General features: G+C 38.3%; 1 protein-coding gene across 3 annotated transcripts in view; it reads right to left on the bottom strand.

The window, feature by feature from the left end:
* The window catches only part of mdga1 (MAM domain containing glycosylphosphatidylinositol anchor 1), a 204,476-nt gene that overhangs the window by 135,276 nt on the left and 44,641 nt on the right, over positions 1 to 24,559 (bottom strand). For 2 of the 3 annotated variants that reach the window (XM_079635192.1, XM_079635193.1), the window contains exons 1-3: positions 20,030 to 20,134; positions 19,133 to 19,272; positions 613 to 787 (exon numbers count right to left, since the gene is read on the bottom strand). In XM_079635192.1, coding sequence (XP_079491318.1) covers positions 613 to 787; positions 19,133 to 19,272; positions 20,030 to 20,129 — 415 coding nt within the window. In that variant the 5' untranslated portion in view covers positions 20,130 to 20,134. Of the gene's footprint in view, positions 1 to 612; positions 788 to 19,132; positions 19,273 to 20,029; positions 20,135 to 24,559 lie in introns of those variants that run through there. The other variant, XM_079635194.1, reaches the window with a different exon arrangement.

Genomic DNA, 24,559 nt, shown 5'->3' with positions numbered 1-24,559 from the left:
AAAGTTAATACTTTTACTTTAAATTAAAAAGTAGAAATATGTTTAACAAAATAAATAAAAAATTAAATAAACATGTCTTGAGTGAACAGACCCTAGGGTTGTTTGTGTGTAATGTGATGTTGACCTGAGAGTTTTGTAGGTGGTTTGCGTGGGGTCTGGCCGTAGCCGCTGACCTGGCCCTTGGCTCAATGGGACAGTGGGTCAATGGTTCTGTGCAGCACTGCAGGGATTCCCTTACACACACAAAAGAGTGTGACCCTGCCTGAACTATGGCTTCAACTCTCACTCGAGATCCTTCCAATTCATTCACCCGAACTCTCCAGGCGCATCTGTCCAGTACAACCCATATCTCCATCACTCACAGCTTATTAAATCTCCCTAAAAGCTGGTGGGTGCAATGATTTGTTTCTTCTATTGTCTTGGCAGCTCAATTGAGCATTGCTTCCCCTCCTGTTTTCCATAACCACCCACACTGATATCCAGCCCAAGTACTCTCTTAACCAGCTCTAGGACAGAGATGGAGCTCTGGAGAGTTCACACTGAATCACCTCCTGCCGGAAATCCGGGAGGGATCAGGCCGGGAAGAGGAGGGATCGTGGCCCTATCACTTACACTGCACATCTACGCGAATGGACTTGATGGCAGCCACCCCCACCCCGTTCTCAGCTTTGCAGTAGTAGCGGCCGCCCTGCACTCTCTGGATGTTGGGGATCCGTAGAGTCTCATTGAAGATGGACGTCTCCTGGAACTTGTCAGAAGCGCTGCCTGCTGTCTTGGTCCACCGTACCTGCAGGGGGTGACATTCAGAGACTCATGAGCTAACGTGCAAAACAACTGCATTTCAGAGCATTTTTTATGTCATTCACACACAAACACACACACACACATAATTGTATATGTGGTTTTCAGGGACTCTCCTGGAAGTGTCCTCATAAACCATGTTTACGTTTTAATACCCATGTCACTATGCACATACCATATATACAAGAACACACACACTTAATTGTACATACATTATATTGCCAAAAGTATTGGGACCCTCCAAATCATTGAATTCAGGCGTTCCAATCACTTCCATGCTCACAGTTGTATAAGATCAAGCACCTAGGCATGTTGACTGCTACTACAAACATCTGTGAAAGAATGGGTCGCTCTCAGGAGCTCAGTGAATCCAAGCGTGGTACCGTGATAGGTTGCCACCTGTGCAAGTCCATTCGGGAAATTTCCTCAATACTAAATATCCTACGGTCAACTGTTAGCGGTATTATAACAAAGTGGAAACAATTGAGAACAACAGCAACTCAGCCATGAAGTAGTAGGCCATGCACGTAAAATCACAGAGTGGGGTCAGTGCATGCTGAGGCGTACAGTGCGCAGAAGTCGCCAACTTTCTGCAAAGTCAATACAGACCTCCAAACTTTGTGTGGCCATCAGATTATCTCAAGAACAGTGCGTAGAGAGCTTGGAGTGGGTTTCCATGGTCGAGCAGCTGCATCCAAGCCTTACCTCACCAAGTGCAATGCAAAGCGTGGGATGCAGTGGTGTAAAGCACACCGCCACTGGACTCTAGAGCAATGGAGACGTGTTCCCTCGAGTGACGAATCACGCTTCTCTGTCTGGCAATCCGACGGACGAGTCTGGGTTTGGCGGTTGCCAGGAGAACGGTACTTGCCTGACTGCATTGTGCCAAGTGTAAAGTTTGGTGGAGGGGGGATTATGGTGTGGGGTTGTTTTTCAGGGCTTGGCCCCATAGTTCCAGTGAAAGAAACTCTTAATGCTTCAGCATACCAAGACATTTTGGACAATGTCATGCTCTCAACTTTGTGGGAACAGTTTGGGGATGAACCCTTCCTGTTCCAACATGACTGCGCACCAGTGCACAAAGCAAGATCCATAAAGACATGGATGAGTGAGTTTGGTGTGAAGGAACTTGACTGGCCCGCACAGAGTCCTGACCTCAACCTGATAGAACACCTTTAGGATGGATTAGAGCGGAGACTATGAGCCAGGCCTTCTCGTCTAACATCAGTGCCTGACCTCACAAATGCACTTCTAGAAGAATGGTCAAAAACACACTCCTAAATCTTGTGGAAAGCTTTCCCAGAAGAGGTGAAGCTGTTTTAGCTGCAAAGGGTGGGTCAACTCCATATTAAACCCTACGGACGGATTAAGAATGGGATGTCATTAAAGTTCATGTGTATGTAAAGGCAGACGTCCCAAAACTTTTGGAAATATGTATATGGTTTACAGGGACTCTCCCATAGACTCTCCCGGAAGATATATATATATATATACATTTGCTTAAATTTGCTTACACGTGATTGTCAAGAAAAAGTGCAGAATCTGATTCATAATTTAAAATAAATTAATATCTAGAGAAACTGAAGCTTTGTTAAGTTACATTTGATGAGTCAATGAGGTCTCAGACTACTTTATTTGTACATATTAAAATCAATGAAAAGATATGTCTTAATACAATGATTAAGACATAAAAGTATAATATTTAGCCATTCAAATTAGAAAAAGCTCTATTATTTTGTCTAAGTAATAAGTTAATGTACAGGAAAAACAGTTAAAAAATATGTCTAGAAAGGCTGGTCACGTTGACGAGTAAAAAGTACAGTGGGACTCAATAAGTTTGACCCAGTTCAAGTACAGCGGTCGGACTCTGACGGTAATCACACTCTCATCCGTCTCAATCATTCTTTTGATGCCTTCACACAATCTTTGCATTGAGTGTGTAAGGTCAAGTGAAAATCACAAACTAAAGCCGGTGTAATCTCCTCCACCTCTCCACCTCTGGACATCAGTAAGCTGCCTCTGTTAAAGCGGGGTCACCTCTGAACAGGGAGCCACATGGGCGAGCAAGCCATTGTAGTTGGCAGCGCTGGGGGCGGAGGGAAGGTTAGGACGTACGTGCAAAGGATTATGGGATTACACAGACCTGTGTAAACGACAAGCTTTGTGTTTATTCAGGTTTATTTGCCTGTGGATTTGGGACACAGCTGCTGTTCATTTATCAGGTGTAGCGGGTGAGAAATTAATACAGAGAAAGAGAGAGAGAGCTCCTGGGTGTAACCTATCCTCTTGGTGGCAAAGAACAGAAAAGCTGGTCGAAAGTTGTTTGATGAGGCAAATTCACTGAAAAGTTGTGCCACTTTCATGTGTGGACGGTAGTACAGCTCTTTGCTGCGTCCTCCTCAACCTAGAACTCCAAACAAACTCAAGGTGAGGAATTGCACCATACAAATTGCATTGCGCCATAATCTGGATGCCAAAAACCTCAAAACTGTTCAACTATTTAATATAGTATTTTGAAAGTATTATTATATTAAATTACTACATTAAAATATTTGAAGATATGTCAACACAAAAATTTATATTCATTTATAAATCATTCTAAATTGTCACCAAAAACTTAATGTAAAGTGCTACTATGTTTTCAAATGTTGTAATTGTGTTTTTTTAACATGCGTATGTATGTACATACAGTATGTATGCATGTAGGTATACGTATACACATGATCCTTCAGAAATCATTCAGTTATTATCAATGTTGGAAAGAGTTGTGCTGCTTAGTATTTTTTTGGGAACCTGTGATACTTTTTTCAGGATTCATTTGATGAATAAAAAGTTTAAAAGAACAGCATTTATTCAAAATAGACATCTTTTCTAACAATATAAATCTTTACTATCAGTTTTGATCAATTTAACACATCCTTGTTGAAATAAAGTATTAATTTCTTCTTCTTCTTTTTTTAAGATGACTGACCCCAAACTTTTGAACAGTAGTGTATTGTTATAAAATATTTTTTATTTTAAATAAATGCTGTTCTTTTAAAACTTTTATTCATCAAAGAATTCTGAAAAAGTAGCATAGGTTATAAAAAAAAAAAAAAATTAAGCAGCACAACTGTTTCCAATATTGATAATAAATCATCATTTTAGAATGGTTTCTGAATGATCACGTGACACTGAAGCCTGGAGTAATAATGCTGAAAATTCACTAATTCACTAATGAACTGACAAAGGTAAAAAGTACTTTCATATAAGTTACAGGATATACATCCATTTTTGCATATATTATATACAGTATTTTTCTAATCATCTATAATGAGAAAAGTTGCTATCGTAGGTAACGATTCGTTGAAGTAAAGGGCCGTAGTGAGCTGAACCTCTGATCTCTGTGTTGACGCCTGTATCAGGATCCACCACTGATCGTGAAATGTCAACAACAAAAAAACGTACAGTTTGTGTTCTCAGAAGCCCAAAACTCTAGCATCATTGTGTTGATTCATCGTGGCTCTCAAAGGGCCGCCGCTGGCAGATGTGAGACAGATGGCGCTGGATAGGCTATCATTACAGCGGCCTCAGACGCCTCACTTACAGCAATGCACAGAAACTTTCAAAGTCTCAGTGATATGAAGAGAACAGGGCTGATGGCAACAGACACTGAAATGCCGCCCGCTACAGGAAACGCAACATGGGACGAAGAAATTGGTCATGAAACAGATGAACCAGTGAAAGAGACGACGCTGCCCTTCTCAACATCAACAGCTGCCACACATCACAGTGTTTTACTGCTCCACAGATCCCAACAGACTGCGCAAACCCTGCCTGTCTCCCTCTTTCTTCACACACTCGTTTCTGTCTGCTCTTGGGAAAGAACTCCCATGAGTCTCGGTTAGCTGTACAGTAGCGTCTTCATCTGTCTCTGCTGAACAATCCGGCTCGGTTGACGCTGGGCACACAATTCTGATATGGGTTCTGGATCTTTCCATTTTGCTAGTAATCATTTTGGTTCTGTTTGTTCAGGCCAAGGGCAGGATTATTATCACAAATTCAAACTTTATATTTAAAAAAATATCTATAAACTTATTTTATTTCAGCTAGTTGCCAAGTTAGCATTTTTCATTTTCATTTAGTTTAACTTGAAATACTAAAACAACTAAAAATTAAAAATAAAATGAATAAATAAAAGTATATAAAACTCATATTAACCCCTTATATTGGCATCACAGCCATTACATATTTAAAACAGTAATATCCTATACTAAACCTGAACTAATCTTGACAAACTATACATCATTTGAAAGCTTACAATCTCTAGTTTACATATTTGGTGACTGATTTTCCAAAATAAATTACAGGGGAGCCGTAATTTATCAATTTGCAACAAAATATTTTCATATTCCTATAAGGCGTGTTCAGACGTTTATTTTGAAATAGTGATGAACATGAAAAAACATGAAAGAATGGTAGAAACCTGGTAGAATGGTAGAAACCCTAAAAAAAGGTTGTTTGTTTTCATGCCAAGAGTTCAAAAGATAGCATCCATTCAATTATTTTAGAAAAAAAGGTCTGAAAATGTTTTGAATATAAAGACAAAAATAATAGATTCACCATTTGTGATGTGGCAGCGAGCTATAATGCACATACGTGTTCTTTTTATGTTTCTTAGAGGTTGAATTCATTTAAAAATCTGCCAAACTTCCAATACTACTTCTGAATAGGATGTCTACTTCATAAATTGTATGAAAATTGTAAAAATAATGGTTCAGATCACTCAAACAACATATGGAAATGGAGGCGCTCTTAAATGGGCAGTAATGTCAACTAGTGGAGAAGTGTGGTATTGCGCCCAAACTAAATCTCACTGAAAGCTTATTTTTTGAGATATCAACCTAAAACTTGAAAAACAACTTGTTCAGATTTTTGGCTTAGATTTTTTTGCATTTTTAGAGTCCACCAGGTTTTGAAAATATATATTTTATATAAAATATGAATAATAAAATTTTTAACATTGTACATTTTCATAAACTCAAACGTCCTTAACTTTTTTTCTGTTTCACTTTCTTAATTTATTTCACTTCTACAAAAATATTCTTCTTCTGCCAAATCTCTTCTTTAAAACAAGACCAATCTTACATCTATATTCCAAAGCATTCTTAAATTACAACTATTTAAGTTCGGAATGTGCATTTGTCTATTAAAAAAAAAAAGGGGGGGGGGTGCCATTAGGGGTTAAACACTAGATATATAAAAAAAAAAAAAAACTATAAATCAAATGACAAAAACACATAACACAAGTACTAAAACTTAAACTAAAATTTAACTTAAAAAGATTCTACATAAAAAAAAAACTATAATGGCTTATATAAGTGATGATAGAGATGATGGCTAGTTAGCATGTCGTAACTATACATGGCCATTAAACCGCCATGTATTTTGCATGAATAAAATATTTGCAATCAACATTTAAATTGCAAATATTTCATTATAGTAGATGTTTAGCAGCAGCACTAATCCATAATGAAGCTGCAAGAGGCAGCGAAACGAGAAATGTAGCATTAGTTACGGCATTACGCAAAGGTCAAAAATAAATGAGGAGAAAAAAAGTACAGCAATTAGGATTAGATTTCTCATGCTAAAAACAAACATAATTTGTTCTGTAATTTTTAGGTTGTGTGAGGTAAAATAGTTTATTGCAGGACTGAAATTATAAAGTACGCTTGCGCAACACACATTCACCTGAAGTCCTCGGGGAAAGCTAGTCACGTCCGAAGTGAGCTTTTATCATTCCACTCCCATTTCTCTCTCTCTCTCTGCTTCAGGTTTTCTCTTCCCGCCTATCCTATAACTGCCTCTATAAATTAAGTTCTTTGCGAGTGACACCAATTCAAGTCAAGCATTCGCAAAGAGACGTTTATTGCTTAATGCCTGTCATGCCTGCTTAAATCTGTGCGGCAGTGGTCTCTTCAGAACTAGCACTGGGTTATTGCCACTGTAAGCACATTTAATGCTCATTGCCGAGCTTTTTATGTGTGAGCATGTTAAATCGGTGAAGAGTGATCACTACACACAAAAGCTCAATGTTTGCAGCTCAGCTTTACACTGTGTATTGCTCTAAAATCTTGTAACCCTTTCTTTCCCCCTCTCTCTCTCTCTCTCTCTCTATTCAATTTTGTGCTTTATTGGCACGACAGAAACTGTCTATTTGTACTGCTAAAGTGATGCAAAATCAGTAAAATAAATAAGGTAAAATGTACAATTAGCCTAAAAGGTGGACGCTATTATTTGGTAAGTAGCCGTGCAATACTCAGGATAATTGCGGGTCATTATCGCCAAATAAACAGACGCGGTGAGCAGGATCCCAGTGTGAGGCGGAGCGGACTCATGCATCACCCTGAAAGTGTTTTATATAAGCTAAATACAGATGTTTCAGTTTAAACAATCAGTTACGTGTGTGTGCGTATGTCAGGGCTGCCAACTTTTGAGTTTGAATGGGAGAAAAAAAGGGAGAAAATTTCTCCCACATTTCTGTATGTGGGAGAAAAAAAACTTGGAAAAATAAAAAAGTAAATAAAAATAAAGCTTACTAATAAAACTTACTGACCTAAATCTTTTGAACGGTCGTGTACATTTCGAATAATAAATATATGTATACATAAGTCTTGTTTATTTTAATATGTTTATTGATACACACATAAGATCCAGATAACAGAGGTTCCCAGTATAATAAGCATAGAGTTTGCAATCCTGTCCGAATCAGTGCATGAAATCACAGACGTCCTGTTCTAATAACTGTAACTCAACCATTATTTAGAAAACTAGATCTGTCAACGGCAGGATCAGAAGAGAAACAGAAAACACAGGAGTGCGAGGAACAGCAAGAAAGAAAGAAGACATAAGCGGTGTCAGGTTTTGCCAGCTCATTTCCCGTTCTGAACTGCACTTCTGTTCACTGAAATCAATCCTAATCGAAACACACGCAGCTCTGTGGAGTATTTAAACCTCTCCATGTGTTACACAAACAGCAGCTCTATTAAACTTCCCACGCCGAGCGTAATAAATGAGAGTGTAAGATGTGAGGTGGCTTTTTCCACTCACGGACACAATGAGGGCAGGAGTACAGTACATCTGCTGCACACCTTCAGTCTCGCAATACCAGATCTCACTTCTGCCCTGCAAACAAGCCTATGAAGACAACAGGCACATTTACATGGACATTTACTCAATAGAAAAGCAGTTCATACCAAAATGAATCATTTACTCTCCTCAATGTTGTTTGAACCCCATATTATCCTCTTTTTTTATGTGAGACAGAGGCAGAATGGAAAAGCTTGAAAATGGAAAAGGCATCATAAAAGTCTTCCATGCAACTATATGTCTAGCTTTCTGAAACTAGGCGCAACACATTTAACACAAGATGGATGGATGGATGGATGGATGGATGGATGGATGGATGGATGGATGGATGGATGGATGGATGGATGGATGGATGGATGGATGGATGGATGGATGGATGGATGGATGGATGGATGGATGGAATCACTAAAACTTAAGCTAAGATTGAAATGAAAAGTAAAAAAACACGACAAATATTATACTAGTACTTAAAACTATAAGATAAGTGTACATGCACCTTTTCCTGTCTTTCTGGTAATACTGGATATATTTTGTCATTCATTTTAATACATTTTCAGTCATTTGGATGGATGGATGGATGGATGGATGGATGGATGGATGGATGGATGGATGGATGGATGGATGGATGGATGGAAGTATGGATGGAAGTATGGATGGATGGATGGATGGATGGATGGATGGATGGATGGATGGATGGATGGATGGATGGATGGATGGATGGATGGATGGATGGATGGATGCTAATTATTTATGTATCGTTCTTAGATAGAACACTAGAATGATAGATAGATAGATAGATAGATAGATAGATAGATAGATAGATAGATAGATAGATAGATAGATAGATAGATAAACTAAGATAAGTGTACATGCACCTTTTCCTGCCCTTAATACTGGATATATTTTTATCAGTCATTTTAATACATTTTCAGTCATTTAGCACAGCAATTTAATTGCATTAATTCTCGTTCATGCACACTGAATTGCCAAGTAAAAAAATTTATTTCATCTTCTCACCTAAAAAGTTTTTTTCCCCAATAACTTAACTTTTTATAACTTTCTGTGTCACGAAGCACTCATAATTACTTTCATCTGAACATACGCAGATATATCTTTTGAAGTTCAGTCGATCTTCTCGTGTCTAAGTGGGTGGTTCTTGGCCACATAAAATGCAGTGAGGGCTAGTTTTTAAGTCCACAGTCAAAAGTCTGGCTTGGCCTGACTTACAGGATTTCACTGACACATAGTTCATCGGCGACAAGTCTGATCCATCTGTGATGTTCTATAATCACTGACTTACTGAGCACGGAGTTAAACACGCCACATGATCAGGGGACAGATCCGGTTCCTCTCGGATGGCAATCAAGAGCAATCTGAGATCGATCCGTTTGAGAGAGCAATGTCTGGAACAGGAAACTGAATCGCGATGATCATGATGATTAATGCATTCCTAGCATTGATTCATTTGGCTTTTACACAAACAGGCTTTCATTTACCATCATGTGTGCTCCCTGGGAATTGAAAACACAACCTTGGCATCACGACTGGCTATAGGAACATGATTATGATGACGGTCATGATGTCAGTGCTGACCAAGGCATGCGGCGGAGCGCTGACAGATTGTAACGTGAACCGTTCCATCGAGAGAACGCTGAAACTGAGACGTGATCGATGGAGAAAGATTTGAGGAAGTGACATATCTCATCATGGTTTGGGTTTCTGCTGGACAAAATAACAAATGAGATCTCTTTTTATCTCAATTGTTTCTCTTTCAATTGTTCTCTCATTGGAGAGTTAGTAGAGTATTAGTAGACTGGTAGGGTTAGGGTTAGAATAAGTTGCAAAGATACTTATAGTCAGTAGAATGTCTGTTGGAGAACCATCATAATAAATATTTAGCAGATATTAAGCAGAAAGTCTTCTAATACTCTAATGAGAGTTAGTTGACATGTCGTTGCAAAGTTACTCATAGTCAACTGTTCAAAAGGGAACCATCAAAATAAAGTGTTACCGAGATCTCATTATGAACTCAACTATTTCTAATGAGCTGCTCCCAATACCAAATGATCCACATTTATTTTATATCGTCACATTCTTACTGAACATTTGATTTCTCATTTGACTATTTTTATTCCTCAAGGATCTTTAGAAGAAACATCTGAGACGATGGTGATATTTAAATGAAACAACTGAGCACTGAGAAACCACTCATCTCATGTTAAATCAAGCACTTATGTTGTTAAATTAACATCAAATGCGCATTTTCCACCTTCTCTCTTCAGTAAAGCATTAAACAGGCTTATTATGCTACAGTTCCTTTAATAAGACTCATATATGTAAACGACTTCTGATTCACCAACACAGCTGCTTCCAAGTTAAGTTTTTTCTGCGTAGTTTCTATAACTGGTCTGAACTGTGAATGTCTATACAGTACATCAAAGTACATCAATTCAAAAGTGCATGTTTTTCATAATGTGAGCTCTTTTAAAACAGTGTTTACTCCACCAGTAACATCAGCTTTTTAAAATATCAAACATTTCTGATGACCGAGTCTCTCCCTCCCGCTATCACCAAAGGTACAGCGAGACATCTGGTACAAGTTAAAACGTTCAAGTCTAACCCTCCTTTAATTGATTCTCTCTTGTGGCCAATCAGAGGCTGTTAAAAAGCGTTTCTGTGTGAAGCCGTCTGGTGTAATGCATTGAGATGCCGTGCACACTGAGGTGCCAACGAGAACCACGCTTTCTAGAACACTCCACCACTGGGGCCTTTACACAAGCACACTGCTTTAATATTCCTTCTGCTCTGTGTGTGTCTCACAATCACACACAATTCATCCTCATCTTCCTCATACCGTTTCCAAACAGGGGCGTTGATAAGATCTGAAATATAAGTAATATAAACCTTATCAGCTTAGCTCATGAATATTAATTATGTAGTGTAACGTTCGCCAGGTAGTCCTGATGGATTTTGTGTAAATCAGGTAAGTAGGCGCACAGCATAATAGAAGTATGGCTTCTGTCCAGTGTTGAATTAACTATTAGGCTACTGTTTGTGGTGTTTAATAAGTGTCTTTTTTTTATATATCTTCTCCTATACGGTAAGTGTGTCACAATATTCCGGTAGCGACGATAACCGTGATACTTAAATTAAATATCGTTATCGTTTTAATTAGGGGTTTCGCGATATACCAGTATTGGTGATAACCGTAATATTTCAAATGAATAATACACATACAATAACATAGCATGAAAATGATCCAGCGCCAGTATCTGGCAAGATTGCACCTTAACGCTGGTTGCCACCCGTTATAAACAGGGATGTAGTGGAGGCTAAACGCACGTAAACGCCGTTTGCGCACCTCCCAAAATTCTGAAATAGTGTTTACCCACCTCCAAAGTGGGTTTATCCACCTCTAAATTGCGTTTATCCACCTCTAAATAGCCTATAGTTCCTAAGCCATTTTAAATGTCATTTTAGGTTCATATTGTTCATTATTAGTTTCATAGGTTGTTAAATCTAAGACAAAGTCTTTCATATTGCGCTGCATTACTGTCAGTAGCCGCGTTTCCATTACCCTTCAAATTGCGCAAATTGAGAATTGAAAATACGCACAATGGAAACACGTAAATTTAGCAAAAACTCTCGTTTATCGCAAAAAGTTTTTACGCTCACATGAGGAGCTTTTTCAGGCAATTCGAAAAAGGAATATTTCGCAAAACTGCAATGGAAACAGTTTTTGCGCATTTACAGTCACCTGACTTGGAAGACAGGGTTGGATTTGTGAAGATCAGGCCCTTCCTAACTGAGCATGCAACACAACTTCTCGCCCAGGCCTTGGTTATCTCTAGGCTTGATTACTGCAATGCTCTTTTGGCTGGTCTTCCATCATGTGCAACTAAACCTCTACAAATGATCCAGAATGCTGCAGCCCGCCTTGTCTTCAACGAGCCCAAAAGGGCCCACGTCACTCCTCTGTTCACCTCTCTGCACTGGCTACCACTCGCTGCTCGCATCAAGTTCAAGGCATTGATGCTTGCTTACAGATCGACCACAGGCTCAGCTCCCTCCTACTTTCACTCGCTCCTACGAGTCTACATCCCTACCAGAAGCCTGCGATCGGTTAATGAGCGACGGCTCGTGGTACCATCACAGAGAGCCACAAAATCACTCTCCAGAACATTCTCATTCACGGTTCCTTGCTGGTGGAATGATCTCCCTACCCTCGTCCGGAATGCAGAATCCCTGACCACATTCAAAAGACAACTAAAAACTCATCTCTTCCGTGAGCACTTGAAAAAAAAAAAAAAAAAAAAAAAACTCTTTAATCCTCCCTCGTTTGGCTTATGCTACTCTGAGCACTGCCAGAACTTTGTATTTTGAGCACTATTTTTGCCTCTTCACAATGACTCGCTTGCTGTAGTCCTCAGTTGTAAGTCGCTTTGGATAAAAGCGTCTGCTAAATGACTAAATGACTGGCTAATTAGTATAAAAGAGGCAAGTCCATTGATATGTCCTGCCCCAACCTCCATGCTTTCAATAATAAATCTAATAGATGTTTAAAGTAATATTACTTTCCAAAAAAAGTGGCAGAGAAGATGAACTTTAGAAAAGTGGAGAGTTCTATTAGTTGCTTTGGCCCTGATTCGTAGTGCTTCATCTGTGCTTCCATGTTTTCTCCTCTCCATCTCTCTGTTGTCGTATGACCTTGTGTGTCTTGATCAGTGTGTGTGGAGTGATTTTTTTAACATCTGATCTTTCTGTTTTCAGAACTGTATTGATTCTTCTCCACTGCACTCTCAAGGACAGAAACCAGACCCATACGACCCCTCTTTCTACTCCCCTCATCTCAAACTTCTCCACCATTCTCTCTCTTTTTTGTTTTTCTTTGTTCTCTCTCTCTCGCTTTCTCTCTCTCTCCCAAGGTTGCAGTGAGCAGCAGTATGAATAAATAATGTGCGGAGTGGGATCTCTTTCAGAAAGGCCATTTAGGCTGCTATTGTGTTACTAAAGGCTGTGCATTTAGCCGCTGATGTCCATGTGACAGAAATGCTATAGGATGTGAACTGCGAGGTGTGTGAAGCAGCTATATCTCAAACACCATGCACTAGACCTTCCCAATGACCTTAAACACAATCACTGCTGCTCGCTTTCACTGCACATCGACTTGCTAACTTTCTCTTCTGTTGCAAGCGTACTAAGACATCTGTGTCTTGAACATTAAGGTTAGGATGTAAATGAGAGATAAATCACAAAGGAGATCTCTCTTATATCTCTGTTGTTTCTTCTAGACACCAATGTGATTAAATGGAGAGCAAATAAAGACTTTTGAAGTCTTTTACCTCTCAGATTGTTCAACTATTATTTTGCATTATTCGTTTTTATTTCTACCTATATGCTGCTATCATTATGACAGAAAGCTAAAATGTTTCATAAGCCTTATCCCATATTTTTCCAAAAATGACCATCACACACACAATACAATAAATGTTTCATTACAGATTCATAGACTAAAATGGGTATTTACACTTGGTCACATCATGCATTATCATTTCTGTAAAGAAATATTCAAAAGTTGTTGTTTTTTTATGTTTTTGAAAGAAGCCTCTTATAACTCACCAATGCTGCGTTTACAGTATTTGGTTAAAAACAAGTATTATTTCTATTTAAAACAACTTTTTTCTATTTTAATATATTTTCAAAGTGTATTTATTCCTGTGATCAAAGCTGTATTTTCAGCATCATTACTCCAGTCTTCGGTGTCACATGATCCTTCAGAAATCATTCTAATGCTGATTTGCTGCTCAAGAAACATTTATTATTATTATTATCATCAATGTTGAAAATAGTTGTACAACTTAAGAAATAGAAAGTTCAAAAGAACAACATTTATTCTAAATAGAAATACTTAGTAACATTATAATCTCTTTGCCAGCACTTTTGATCAATTTTATGTGTCCTTGCGTATCATAAATGTCACAGACGCCAAACGGCGGGTTGAATGGTACAGTATATCCAAGTGAAAAGAGAAAGTGCATACACAATACAATCTAACAAAATGCATGAAATAAAGTATAAATACACCCAAAAGTGCAGCTAACTGAAGAAGAGCCCACATACTATATAAGCCAACAGTTCATTGTCCACCTTTACAATAGCTATAGATTCAAAAAAGAAAGATTTCTGCCATATTTTCAGCCCAAAAGTGAATTAAAAACAACAAATGGGTTCATAGAGCAATGGATATGCGACTGGTCCCCGACAGGGAAGCACACTATCATTTTGAAGACGGCTGACCTTTACTGACTCTCTGTTAATCACACAGAGGAAAAAAACATGATGTGGAAGAAAAAGTGAGGGGGAGGGAGGGGGTAAAGCAGTATCATGTTTTTAGACACGCTGCAGAATGCCAATGCAGAGAGGAACTCAACACTCCCTTTGGGATGCAGCACACACACACCAGAACCCAGCGTACCCGCACCACAGTCACCATCTACACTGAACACACCGCAGTGAACGTGCTTGAGTCAAAGGGGCTGATTTGGGTAGGCTCATGTCCAGGGTTTGGAATGAAGAAAACTGTCCCTCCAATCACACAATTGTAAAACAACAACAAAAATCACAGTATGTACAGTATAATGTACAGTATATAACAACCACTGGCTCTGCATTCCTGTACCTGAACTCATTACTCCAGAAGCTTGTGTTCTGCAAGGGAACGGCGACTTGTGGTTACATCCCAAAGAGACACAAAATCACTTTCACTGACCTTTACCTGGACTGTTCCCTGCTGGTGGAATGACCTGCATAACTCAACCCGAGCAGCTGAGTCTTCAGGCATTTTCAAGAAACGGATAAAGCTGCATCTTTTTCGCCAGCACTTGACCCATTAATACTAACAGTTTCTATTTTATCCATGTTTTATACACTGCCCAGCTCCAAAAAAGTTGCTGTTTGGATTTAAATGACTGTTTCATTATTGCAGTGATTATTATGCTTCTGTCATGTTATATGTTTGGCAACAGTTCTTCTAACCCTAATTGATGGAGTGTGTAGCTTTTCATTTCTTAAACAACTATGTAGGAAGACACATCATGACCATATTCCAGAATGACAAAGTCAAGATTCATCAGGGTCAAACTGTGAAAGAATGGTTGTGAAGGAGAATGAAGAATCAAGGAGTCCAGACCTTAAATTCATTGCAAGTCTTTGGGATGTGCTGGAGGAGACTTTACAGAGCGATGGACTCTTGCATTGTCAATACAAGATCTTGACCAAAAATGTGTCCACCTCTTGATAGAAATAAATGTTGTGATGTTATTTCCGTCAAGAGGTGCATCAATTTTTGGTGAATTAAAAAAACTACACACTCCATCAATTAGGCTTGAAAGAACTGTTGGCAAACCTATAACATGCTAGAAACATAATAATCCCATCATAGACTCTTACGACTCTTAAGCATTTGCCTATTTAAATTCAAACAGCAAAAAAAATTAAATAAAGAAATAATTTTGGGCAGTGTATATATATTAAAGGGCACCTATTATGGAATTTTGAAATTTACCTTTCATGTAGTGTGTAACATAGATCTAAGTGAACAAAAACATCCTGCAAAGTTTGAAATATGAAAGTGCACCGTATATAAAGTTATTGTCTTTCAAAAGTAAGAGTCGACTCTGAGTCATTTTTATGAATCGTTAGAAGACCGAAGCTTTTTCTCTGACTAGATGACGTCAACTTGTCAAGTTATTTGAATACGATACGCCCACTTACTGCTCTCCAAGGCCAGGGAAAACATCATGGCGACGAGACGCTGTGTTCTGAAGTGCGACTCAAAAGCCAACTTTTTACATCTGCCCAAGGAGGAGCATTTGAAGACTAAGTGGCTACAATCCATATATACAACTATACCACAGAAGTATAGTCCGAGCCTTGTGCTTGCGCCATTTTGAAGACGATTGCTTTATCAACTTAAATGCAATCAAACTTGGATTCGCGAGCCGGCTGATATTGAAGGAAGGTTCAGTTCCAAGTGTATTTGCATCAGCTTCCTCCTCCGTATCACAACCTGTAAGTGTTATTAATAATTGTTGCTTTTATGTTTTATGTAGCATGATTAATAATTATTTTGTTTGTTGTGTAAGCACCGTTTAGCTTCTAGGTCTTCAATGACAATTGTATTGAGATATATGAAGTGTTTGTCGTTGTTTTCGGAGTTGTCTTAAAGAATAGAGTAATACCTCGTAGTAACGTAACTGCATTTTTTTTTTTTTTTTTTTTTTACGCGTTTATGCATCGGGCTAACGCAAACAAAGACTGTTTGTGCTTTTACAATATGAACTCTGGGCTATGCTCGCTAACATAACATTAAATTCTTTATCTTATTTTTAGTTTTTTACTACAAACTACAAAGCAGTGGACTATAATCATTATTATAACACAATTTAATTGATAAAAGCATCATTGTACCCTGTGTTAAACAATAAGTATTATCTATGTAAACACTGCTGGGTCATCTGACCAATCGCAGATTAGCATCGCGCAAAGGAGGGGTTTGGAAAAATGAGTCGTTGAACGAATCATTTGGGAGTCGGTAAGCAAATCAGGTAAAAATAAATGCATATTATACGACAACAAAAGTCTTTTTTTGTCATTGCATGCATGTAAAACTGTTGTTGGGGACTCCCTAAATCTTGCTATGTATACTGTGCTAGACTAACTGGGACTTGTTACAGCACTTACGTATTGTTGCTTTTTTTGTTGTTTCATTATGGACAAAAGCATCTGATAAATGATTTAATGTAAATGTAATGTAAATATACACTACCGTTCAAAAATGTAGGCTCAGTATGATTTTTTCGAAAGACACTAATACTTTTGTTCAGCAATGATATATTACATTTATCAAAAGTGATAGTAAAGACATTTATAATGCTACAAAAGATAACTATTTAGAAAAATTCAGCTTTTTTAACATTCTATTCATCAAAGAATCATGGGAAAATGTTTACAGTTTCCACTAAAATATTAAACGGCACCAAGGCTGCATTTATTTGATCAGAAATATAGTAAAAGCTGTAATATTGTGAAATATTATTACATTATAAAATAACTGCTTCCAATTTGTATATATTTTCAAATGTAATTTATTCCTGTAATATGCTGACTTGCTGCTCAGGAAACATTTCTGATTATTACCAATGCTGAAAACAGCTTGATATTTTAGTTGAAACCGTGATTTTAAAAAAATCTGGATTATTTTATGAAAGACAGATCAAAAGAACAACATTTATTTAAAAAAAATTTGTAACATTATAAAAGTCTTTACTGTCCTTTCCGAATAAAAATCCAAAATTTCTTTAAAAAAAATAAATAAATAAAATGTTTAGTGTACCTACCTATAAACTCTAACATAAATAAAACTAAATACAAAAGTGATGCTACTTATTCTGAATAAGTAATATTGATTAATACTAATATTGGCTGAACATACTCCTTTTAGACCGGTATGCTCGTTTTTATACAGTTCCTATGTTTTAAATGGTTCATAGATGTAAATTTAAGGAAAGCGTCTGGTCTGATATTAAAATGAGACCATACGTGTTACACAAACATACCAACCTGACAATCTACAGAATCACTTGTCTTTCTACAAACATACAGTATATATTCAGATCGCAAACACACTTTGACCTGAATATAAACTACTACACTTCAGAACGCAGAGCATAATACACCAATATACATTCCATGCATGAGCCGTAAAGACAAACAAAATGCAGGCACAAATATCTAGATACAGAAACACACACACACATTGTCTAGTGACCCGTGAAGGCCCGGCACCACAGGCAATAACATCCGACAGTATATGCAGTAATATCCTCATTAGTTTATATTCAGACACTGTGACTATATTCACACTCTATATTACGCTCCTATATTCAGCCTGTTGTCATCACAATGTCCTGACATTTCTAATGGAAATCGTGGATCACGTTATGGAATAGCAACTTCTTTCTTCCGTGCACTCGTTCTCAGGACTTCGGAAGGGAAAACTGATGGAATTCAGATCAGATCGGGTTTTCTCCTGATGCAGCCAGGACCACTAATGTATGTAGACAGGTCGTTGGAAGGATGTGTGTGTGTATGAGGGTCTTTAATAAGTGATCTGATGGCAGAGGACAGAGTGCCTGTGGGAGCCACGCTCTTCACACCTCCTACTGTTATCAGCTCACCCTTACCTTATATAACACACACTCACACGCCAATAAAAGATCCACACAAAAAAAACAAGTCCACTGACAGATCCGCTCTCCATCAGTGTCCGCAGTCATGTTTTATCAGGTGACTGACATGCATACGCACAAACAGTGTAGTGTAGTGTTTATATACAGAAAATGTATTAATTTAAATTATATATAACTTAGATAAGTATTACAGTATTTTATATAGAACACAATTTAAAATCTCACTCTGTGTGTCGACAAGTATGATAAATGTCCCTCACATTAATCTACCAAAAATATGACGAACAAAATCATGCTGTGTCTTTAAAGGGATAGTTCACCCAAAAATGAAAATTAGCCCATGATTTACTCACCCTCAACTCATCCTAGGTGTGTATGACTTTCTTCTTTCAGACAAATACAATCTGAGTTATAAAAAAAAATGTCCTGGCTCTTCCAAGCTTTGTAATGGCAGTGAATGGCCGTTTATGTTTTGAAGTCATAAGGTGCGAAGTCATAGAAGTCATACAGTATGTTCCGACGTTGTGAGGTGTGTAAGTTGCGCTTTAGGCAGTAGCTTGCATTTGATTGCATTTTACTTTGTAACATGTTAAATATGAATATTTTCTTACACAAACTCATCGCTTCGCTTCAGAAGGCCTTTATTAACCCCCCGGAGCAGTGTGGAGCACTTTTATCAGGGATGGATGCACTTTTATGGACTTCAAAACTGAAACGGCAAATCACTACCATTATACTACTAAATAAAAGCCCTAATAAAAAACTAAAGAAGCCCACTGGACAAACTGACAAAAGTGACACAAATTACAAAAGTGTCTTGGCTGATACCAATATATTTGTCCAGTAAATTCACTTGCCATGGGAAGTTGCGGTAAATTTGGACCCATCCGCATGTGTTTCTGTCTGTGTACCTGTGAGTGCAGTGTTTGGTGTGAGTGTGTGTTTGTGTTCACCTGAGGCCGTGGGTGTCCTTTGACCAGGCACTGCAGAACTAACGTGTCCCCCTCTCGGATGGTGTAGATCCGTTCACTGATGTTGTCCTCCTTCACCACACACGCCTGCCCAGAATGCACAATCTGAGCGTTCGCAGGAGCTGAAGGACGGAGAGAAAGTCAGATTATCCTATCACATTTTCACTTCATTCTACAACTTCTTTAGCAGTGACTTTTGCTGTGTTGGAGACCAACTAACTAAAAGATTAATTTCTCCTATCTCACATACAGTGACCCCCAAAAATATATTTGGACACTTAGGCCTACGCCACAATTGAAAATTGCTCAACTAAATAAAGTCAAATGGCATTTGTTTTAAAGAAATACAGCACATCCACATTTTGCAAGCAAAAATATTTCCTTATATTCATTGAATTATGTTTAAATACATTTAAATGATTAATGTACAAATATAGAAAGGGTGTAACGATACCCTCATGTCACGATTCGATACATATGTATATATGATACACAATGTATTGTTACAGAATTGTATTGTATTCGTGTAATAGATACGAAATATAAAACAATTTTATTTATTACTATCATTCGTATTTTCCGTAAGTTAATTATAATCTTATCCGTACTTATAATCGCTCCGGAGTATAAGTCGCATCAGTCAAAAATGCAGAGGAAAAAAACATAAATAAGTTGCACTGGACTATAAATCGCATATATTTAGAAATTTATTTCACAAAATCCAAGACCAAGAACAGACATTTAATCTGGAAAGGCAAGTTTCAGCTCCACAATAGCACACAGAACAACAAGCTGAATAGGTGTCCGGCATGTTAACGTAACATATTAACAGTTATTCAGCCACACAATAGCATAAAGAACATGCTAACTAACCCTAACCTGTGAGGCTGAATAGATTAACATAAGCCAGCGAGTCCAACAAGTTACAGGTAAGCAAGTTCACCAAGCTCCCGATCTCACTCCTCAACACTGAATCCATTGAGTTCTTCCTCGGTGTCGCTTCTGAACAACTGCGCTAACTAGAGCGCCCTCTCGCGGCTGTAGACGGTAATGTTTTCTCTTGGTTCATCTCAGTCGGTATGAATTAATTTTGAAGTCGCACCTGACTATAAGTCGCAGGACCAGCCAAACTATGAAAAAAAGAGCAACTTATAGTCCGGAAAGTACGGATAATAGCCTAATACAATAAATAATATTGGCCTTAAAAAATATATATATATTATTGTTAAGACTAATAATAACTATTATTATCATTGTGTGAATATTTTCACACCAAATAAATAATATTGGGCTAATAATAATTGCTCTGTAACTGACATTTGTAACAAAACTGCTTTGAAATACAGGTTGACGATCCAAATGCAGCTTTATTAGGGCAATCCAGAATCATATTTTTTTTAAACATGCAATACTGTGGATCAAAAAACAGGACACACACACACACAAAACAGGACACACACAAAAAAAACAGGACACACACACAAAAAAAACAGGACAGGAAAACAAGGAAATCCAGGAAAACAGGCTGAAAGTCAAAACCAAAACAGAGGTAACAAGGGGGAGATCGCTCAGAAATGCAGTGTGAAACTTACAAAGAATGAGTGAAAATACAAGGCATAAATTGGCAGACATTAAAAAGATAATGACACACAGGTGGAAGTAATTAAACATAAGTCAAAGCAATGGGTTATGGGAAATGCAGTTCATGATAGGAAAGCTAAGGAGACGAGGGGAGTGCCCTCTGGTGGCGATCACGGGCACTCCAGCTGGCGGATGTGACAACATCTCAGGAATGGATAAATAAAAACACTGAAATGCTTCCTTTAGGTCCCACCCATACCACTGCAAGAACATCTCGTGACCTATTCTGAACTGCAATGCTTCTGACATCAATACATGTTATAAGTGTACATCCAGGAGGAAAAAAATGACTTGCTATGAGATATGACCTTCTTATATGTCTGTTTATAGAAAAGCATGCGTGGCCTAAGCGCACTGAATTGGACAAAACAATACGAGAAATTTCAGATGACATCCTTATGTTCCATGAGTCAGATGTGCACTCAAGAACCACTTGCATCTTTCCCTAACAGAGTTTGCAAGCTGGATGCGGTGGGTTTCACTTCATTCGCTGAAAAGATTTAAAACTCCGGGCCCTCGGGAACACAAGCCAGCACTGCGGGCACCCGAGCCCGGCAGACACTGCCCAGCGAGTGCTTTGATTGTGGAGAGGAACGCATGTACCGCGACAGCCTACACACTGTAAGCTATCAGTCTGAGGTGCTTATTAGCATTTAAAAGGGTGTCTGGGACAGGAAGAGCTCCGAGGCAATACGGGACGTGTTTAGCAATGTGTGGAAATTGTCAGAGCTTTTATTTGTGAGTGTAATGGTATGGTCAGGGCAGGGGGCATCACAGGCCAGTCGCCATGCCAAAATTAATGACGCTCATTAGCGGGACAATGTGGCCTGCGCTCATGCTAATGCCGCTAACAACCAGCAGAAGACAACGGTTGGCATACAATAAAAAAACACAATTCTATGCATTACATTTCTCAAAGATAACTCTCATTGTGCGTTTCCGCCGTCATACACAACATGGGAATATCAAGGAATTTAAAAATGGTGTTTTTTCAGGCCTAGAAAAGTCATTAATGAGCACATTTTTATAGTTATGCTCTGCTACAATATATTTCATTCGCTAAATATTACTCTTGTGTAGAGTAAAGCTTGCTCACAACTTATAGTGATGAAAAATAGACCTTAGTCAGGATAGTGCAATATTTTATTTTTGACAGGAATGAAAATGAGCATGTGAGGGACAGAATTACAGTTTGTTCAATGGATTGTACTGTTAAAGCTACCAATTGTTCAGCTGACGAAACGTCTTACGTTCGGTAGGCAAAAACAAACCCCCAAAAAAGTTGTGAATTGCGAAATTATGCGATCTGTGACCTTTATACCATTGTAAAGACAGTAAGTCTATCCCTCACAGCCTTGTTTTCATCCACGTTAAATTCAAAATGGCGTCTAACCTGATTAGGGTTTTTTGACTACGGAAATTATCATTTTAAGTCGAATAATTATTCAAACCAGTTCCCAAATTGGTCTGAATGATTCATTAGTGAATCGGTCTGGAATTGAACACAACATTGTCTTAGTTCCGTCTCGAAATATACGTCATAAAAGCCGACCAATCAGGTTGTGAACATTTGCTATTCCTTTAGGTTCGGTATCTTTGGTTCGGTGTTAAAAATGCCAATATGAACGCTAATTTGACCAGGATTAAATGTTTGTTTGTTTTTTGGTTCACACCAAATGAACCAAGTGAGCCGAAGTACAAGTGTGAACACACCCATTTATCACTTATTTTAAGTGATAAATACAGGCAACTAACTGAATATTTTAAATAAAAATTGTAATAAAAAAAGCTAAAATATTAATAATACTGTAATACTATATAAATAATAATGTTTAAAATAAAGTATAATACATACAGTAGCAGACACCAAATTTGGGTAACGAGATGCTGCCTTAAAATTTAGCGATAATTATGGTATCAGTCAAATAAATGTATCCTCTTAAACCGAAATAGCACGTAACCTTCAAAATAACCCTCACAATACAGAAAGGCTTTTTTTGAGCGGCAAGATAATAGCGATGTGCCTGTTTGGTTGTGTGTAAGAGAAAATAACAGCATGGTCAATAGAGAGGTCTTCTCAAAGACAGAGCCAATGAATTTCTCCATGATGTGATTATTATTGATCCGTTAAGTGTGAGTAGTGTTCGTGTGCGTGAGGTCTGTGAGTTAACAGCTGCAGGTACACCACATAATGTGAGGATGACTGAACCTCACAAACCACTTGCCCTCTCAGCAGGTGTGTGTGTGTGTGTGTGTGTGTGTGTGTGTGTGTGTGTGTGTGTGTGTGTGTGTGTGTGTGTGTGTGTGTGTGTGTGTGTGTGTGTGTGTGTGTGTGTGTGTGTGTGTGTGTGTGTGTGTGTGTGTGTGTGTGTGTGTGTGTGTGTGTGTGTGTGTGTGTGTGTGTGTGTGTGTGTGTCTAAGACCCAGATTGTTGGACACTCTCCTCCTCAGCGGGAGAGAACGCCCAGCGTCAGGGATGAGCTCTTTAACTCTGCAGCCGGGTCAACATCTATCACTGTCACACTGACCCGGTGCATCATGGGATGAAGACAATCCACATCTTCACATCAGTATTCGGCGGCTGTCGCTCGGCAACAGGAATCGCTCTGGGTCAGCTATTGAGGAAATAAATATCACGGAGAACCGGAGCAACCTCAGTCTAGTCTAGACGAGTTCTTTCTTAGATTCTAGATCAACAACACTATCTACAGCTTTTATGTTTGTATCAATACCACATCTATCTAGCCTTGTTTGTAAGTTAAAAGTTTGAAAAGTTTATATGTTTATATGCATTACAGACAAAGAGCGATAGAACGATAGATAGATAGACAGACAGACAGACAGACAGACAGACAGACAGACAGACAGACAGACAGACAGACAGACAGACAGACAGACAGACAGACAGACAGACAGACAGACAGACAGACAGACAGACAGACAGACAGACAGACAGACAGACAGATAGATAGATAGATAGATAGATAGATAGATAGATAGATAGATAGATAGATAGATAGATAGATAGATAGATAGATAGATAGATAGATAGATAGATAGATAGATAGATAGATAGATAGATAGATAGATAGATGACCTGTAACAGGTAAGTGTGGTAACCCGAGTGCACTGTGGTGAATTGTGTGGCCATGCTGTCACCCAACAACAACAAGCTACTTCTCAAACATCTCCCTCTTTTTGCCTTTTCTCCTCTCAGCTCTGTCCATCCATCCATCCATCTGTTCGCCGTTACAACCATCCATCTAAATCTGAAGCAAACAAGGTTCTCTCTGTGAGTTATCAAACTAGTCTCAAGCCAGCAGAGGGGAACACGCCGGAGGGGGGTGGAAAGAAACAAAACAAATGGAGAGCGGCATAGAGAGATGGAATATAAAAACAAATCAATATGAGACACACACACACATACACACACAAATAAATGAACACAGCCATCCGAACCTCCACAGTCCACACACACAGAGAGTAACAATACAGAGAGAGGGTGACATAAGCAAGAGAAAGAGCAAAAACTATAGCAGACATGAAAATGAAATCACATGGTTGATTTTGATCTTGAAAGAATGTTTTAAAAATGTTGATCTTGAAATACTTATTTTAAAGTTTTTGGGGGGTTTTTTACGTTCCCTGTGACATTTTACTAATATACCAACCATTTCTTGTCAAGCAAATTGTGAGTATGAGCATTAAAGGGGTGGTTAAGAATAAACCACATCTCCAAAATTACGATACTCAAAGTTCAAAGCAAAG

Source organism: Phoxinus phoxinus (assembly GCF_949152265.1).
Source record: "Phoxinus phoxinus genome assembly, chromosome: 14".
In the NCBI taxonomy this organism is placed as follows: Eukaryota; Metazoa; Chordata; class Actinopteri; order Cypriniformes; family Leuciscidae; genus Phoxinus; species Phoxinus phoxinus.
Note: the sequence above shows the minus strand (reverse complement) of the source record. Positions and strands in the feature narration are given on the sequence as shown.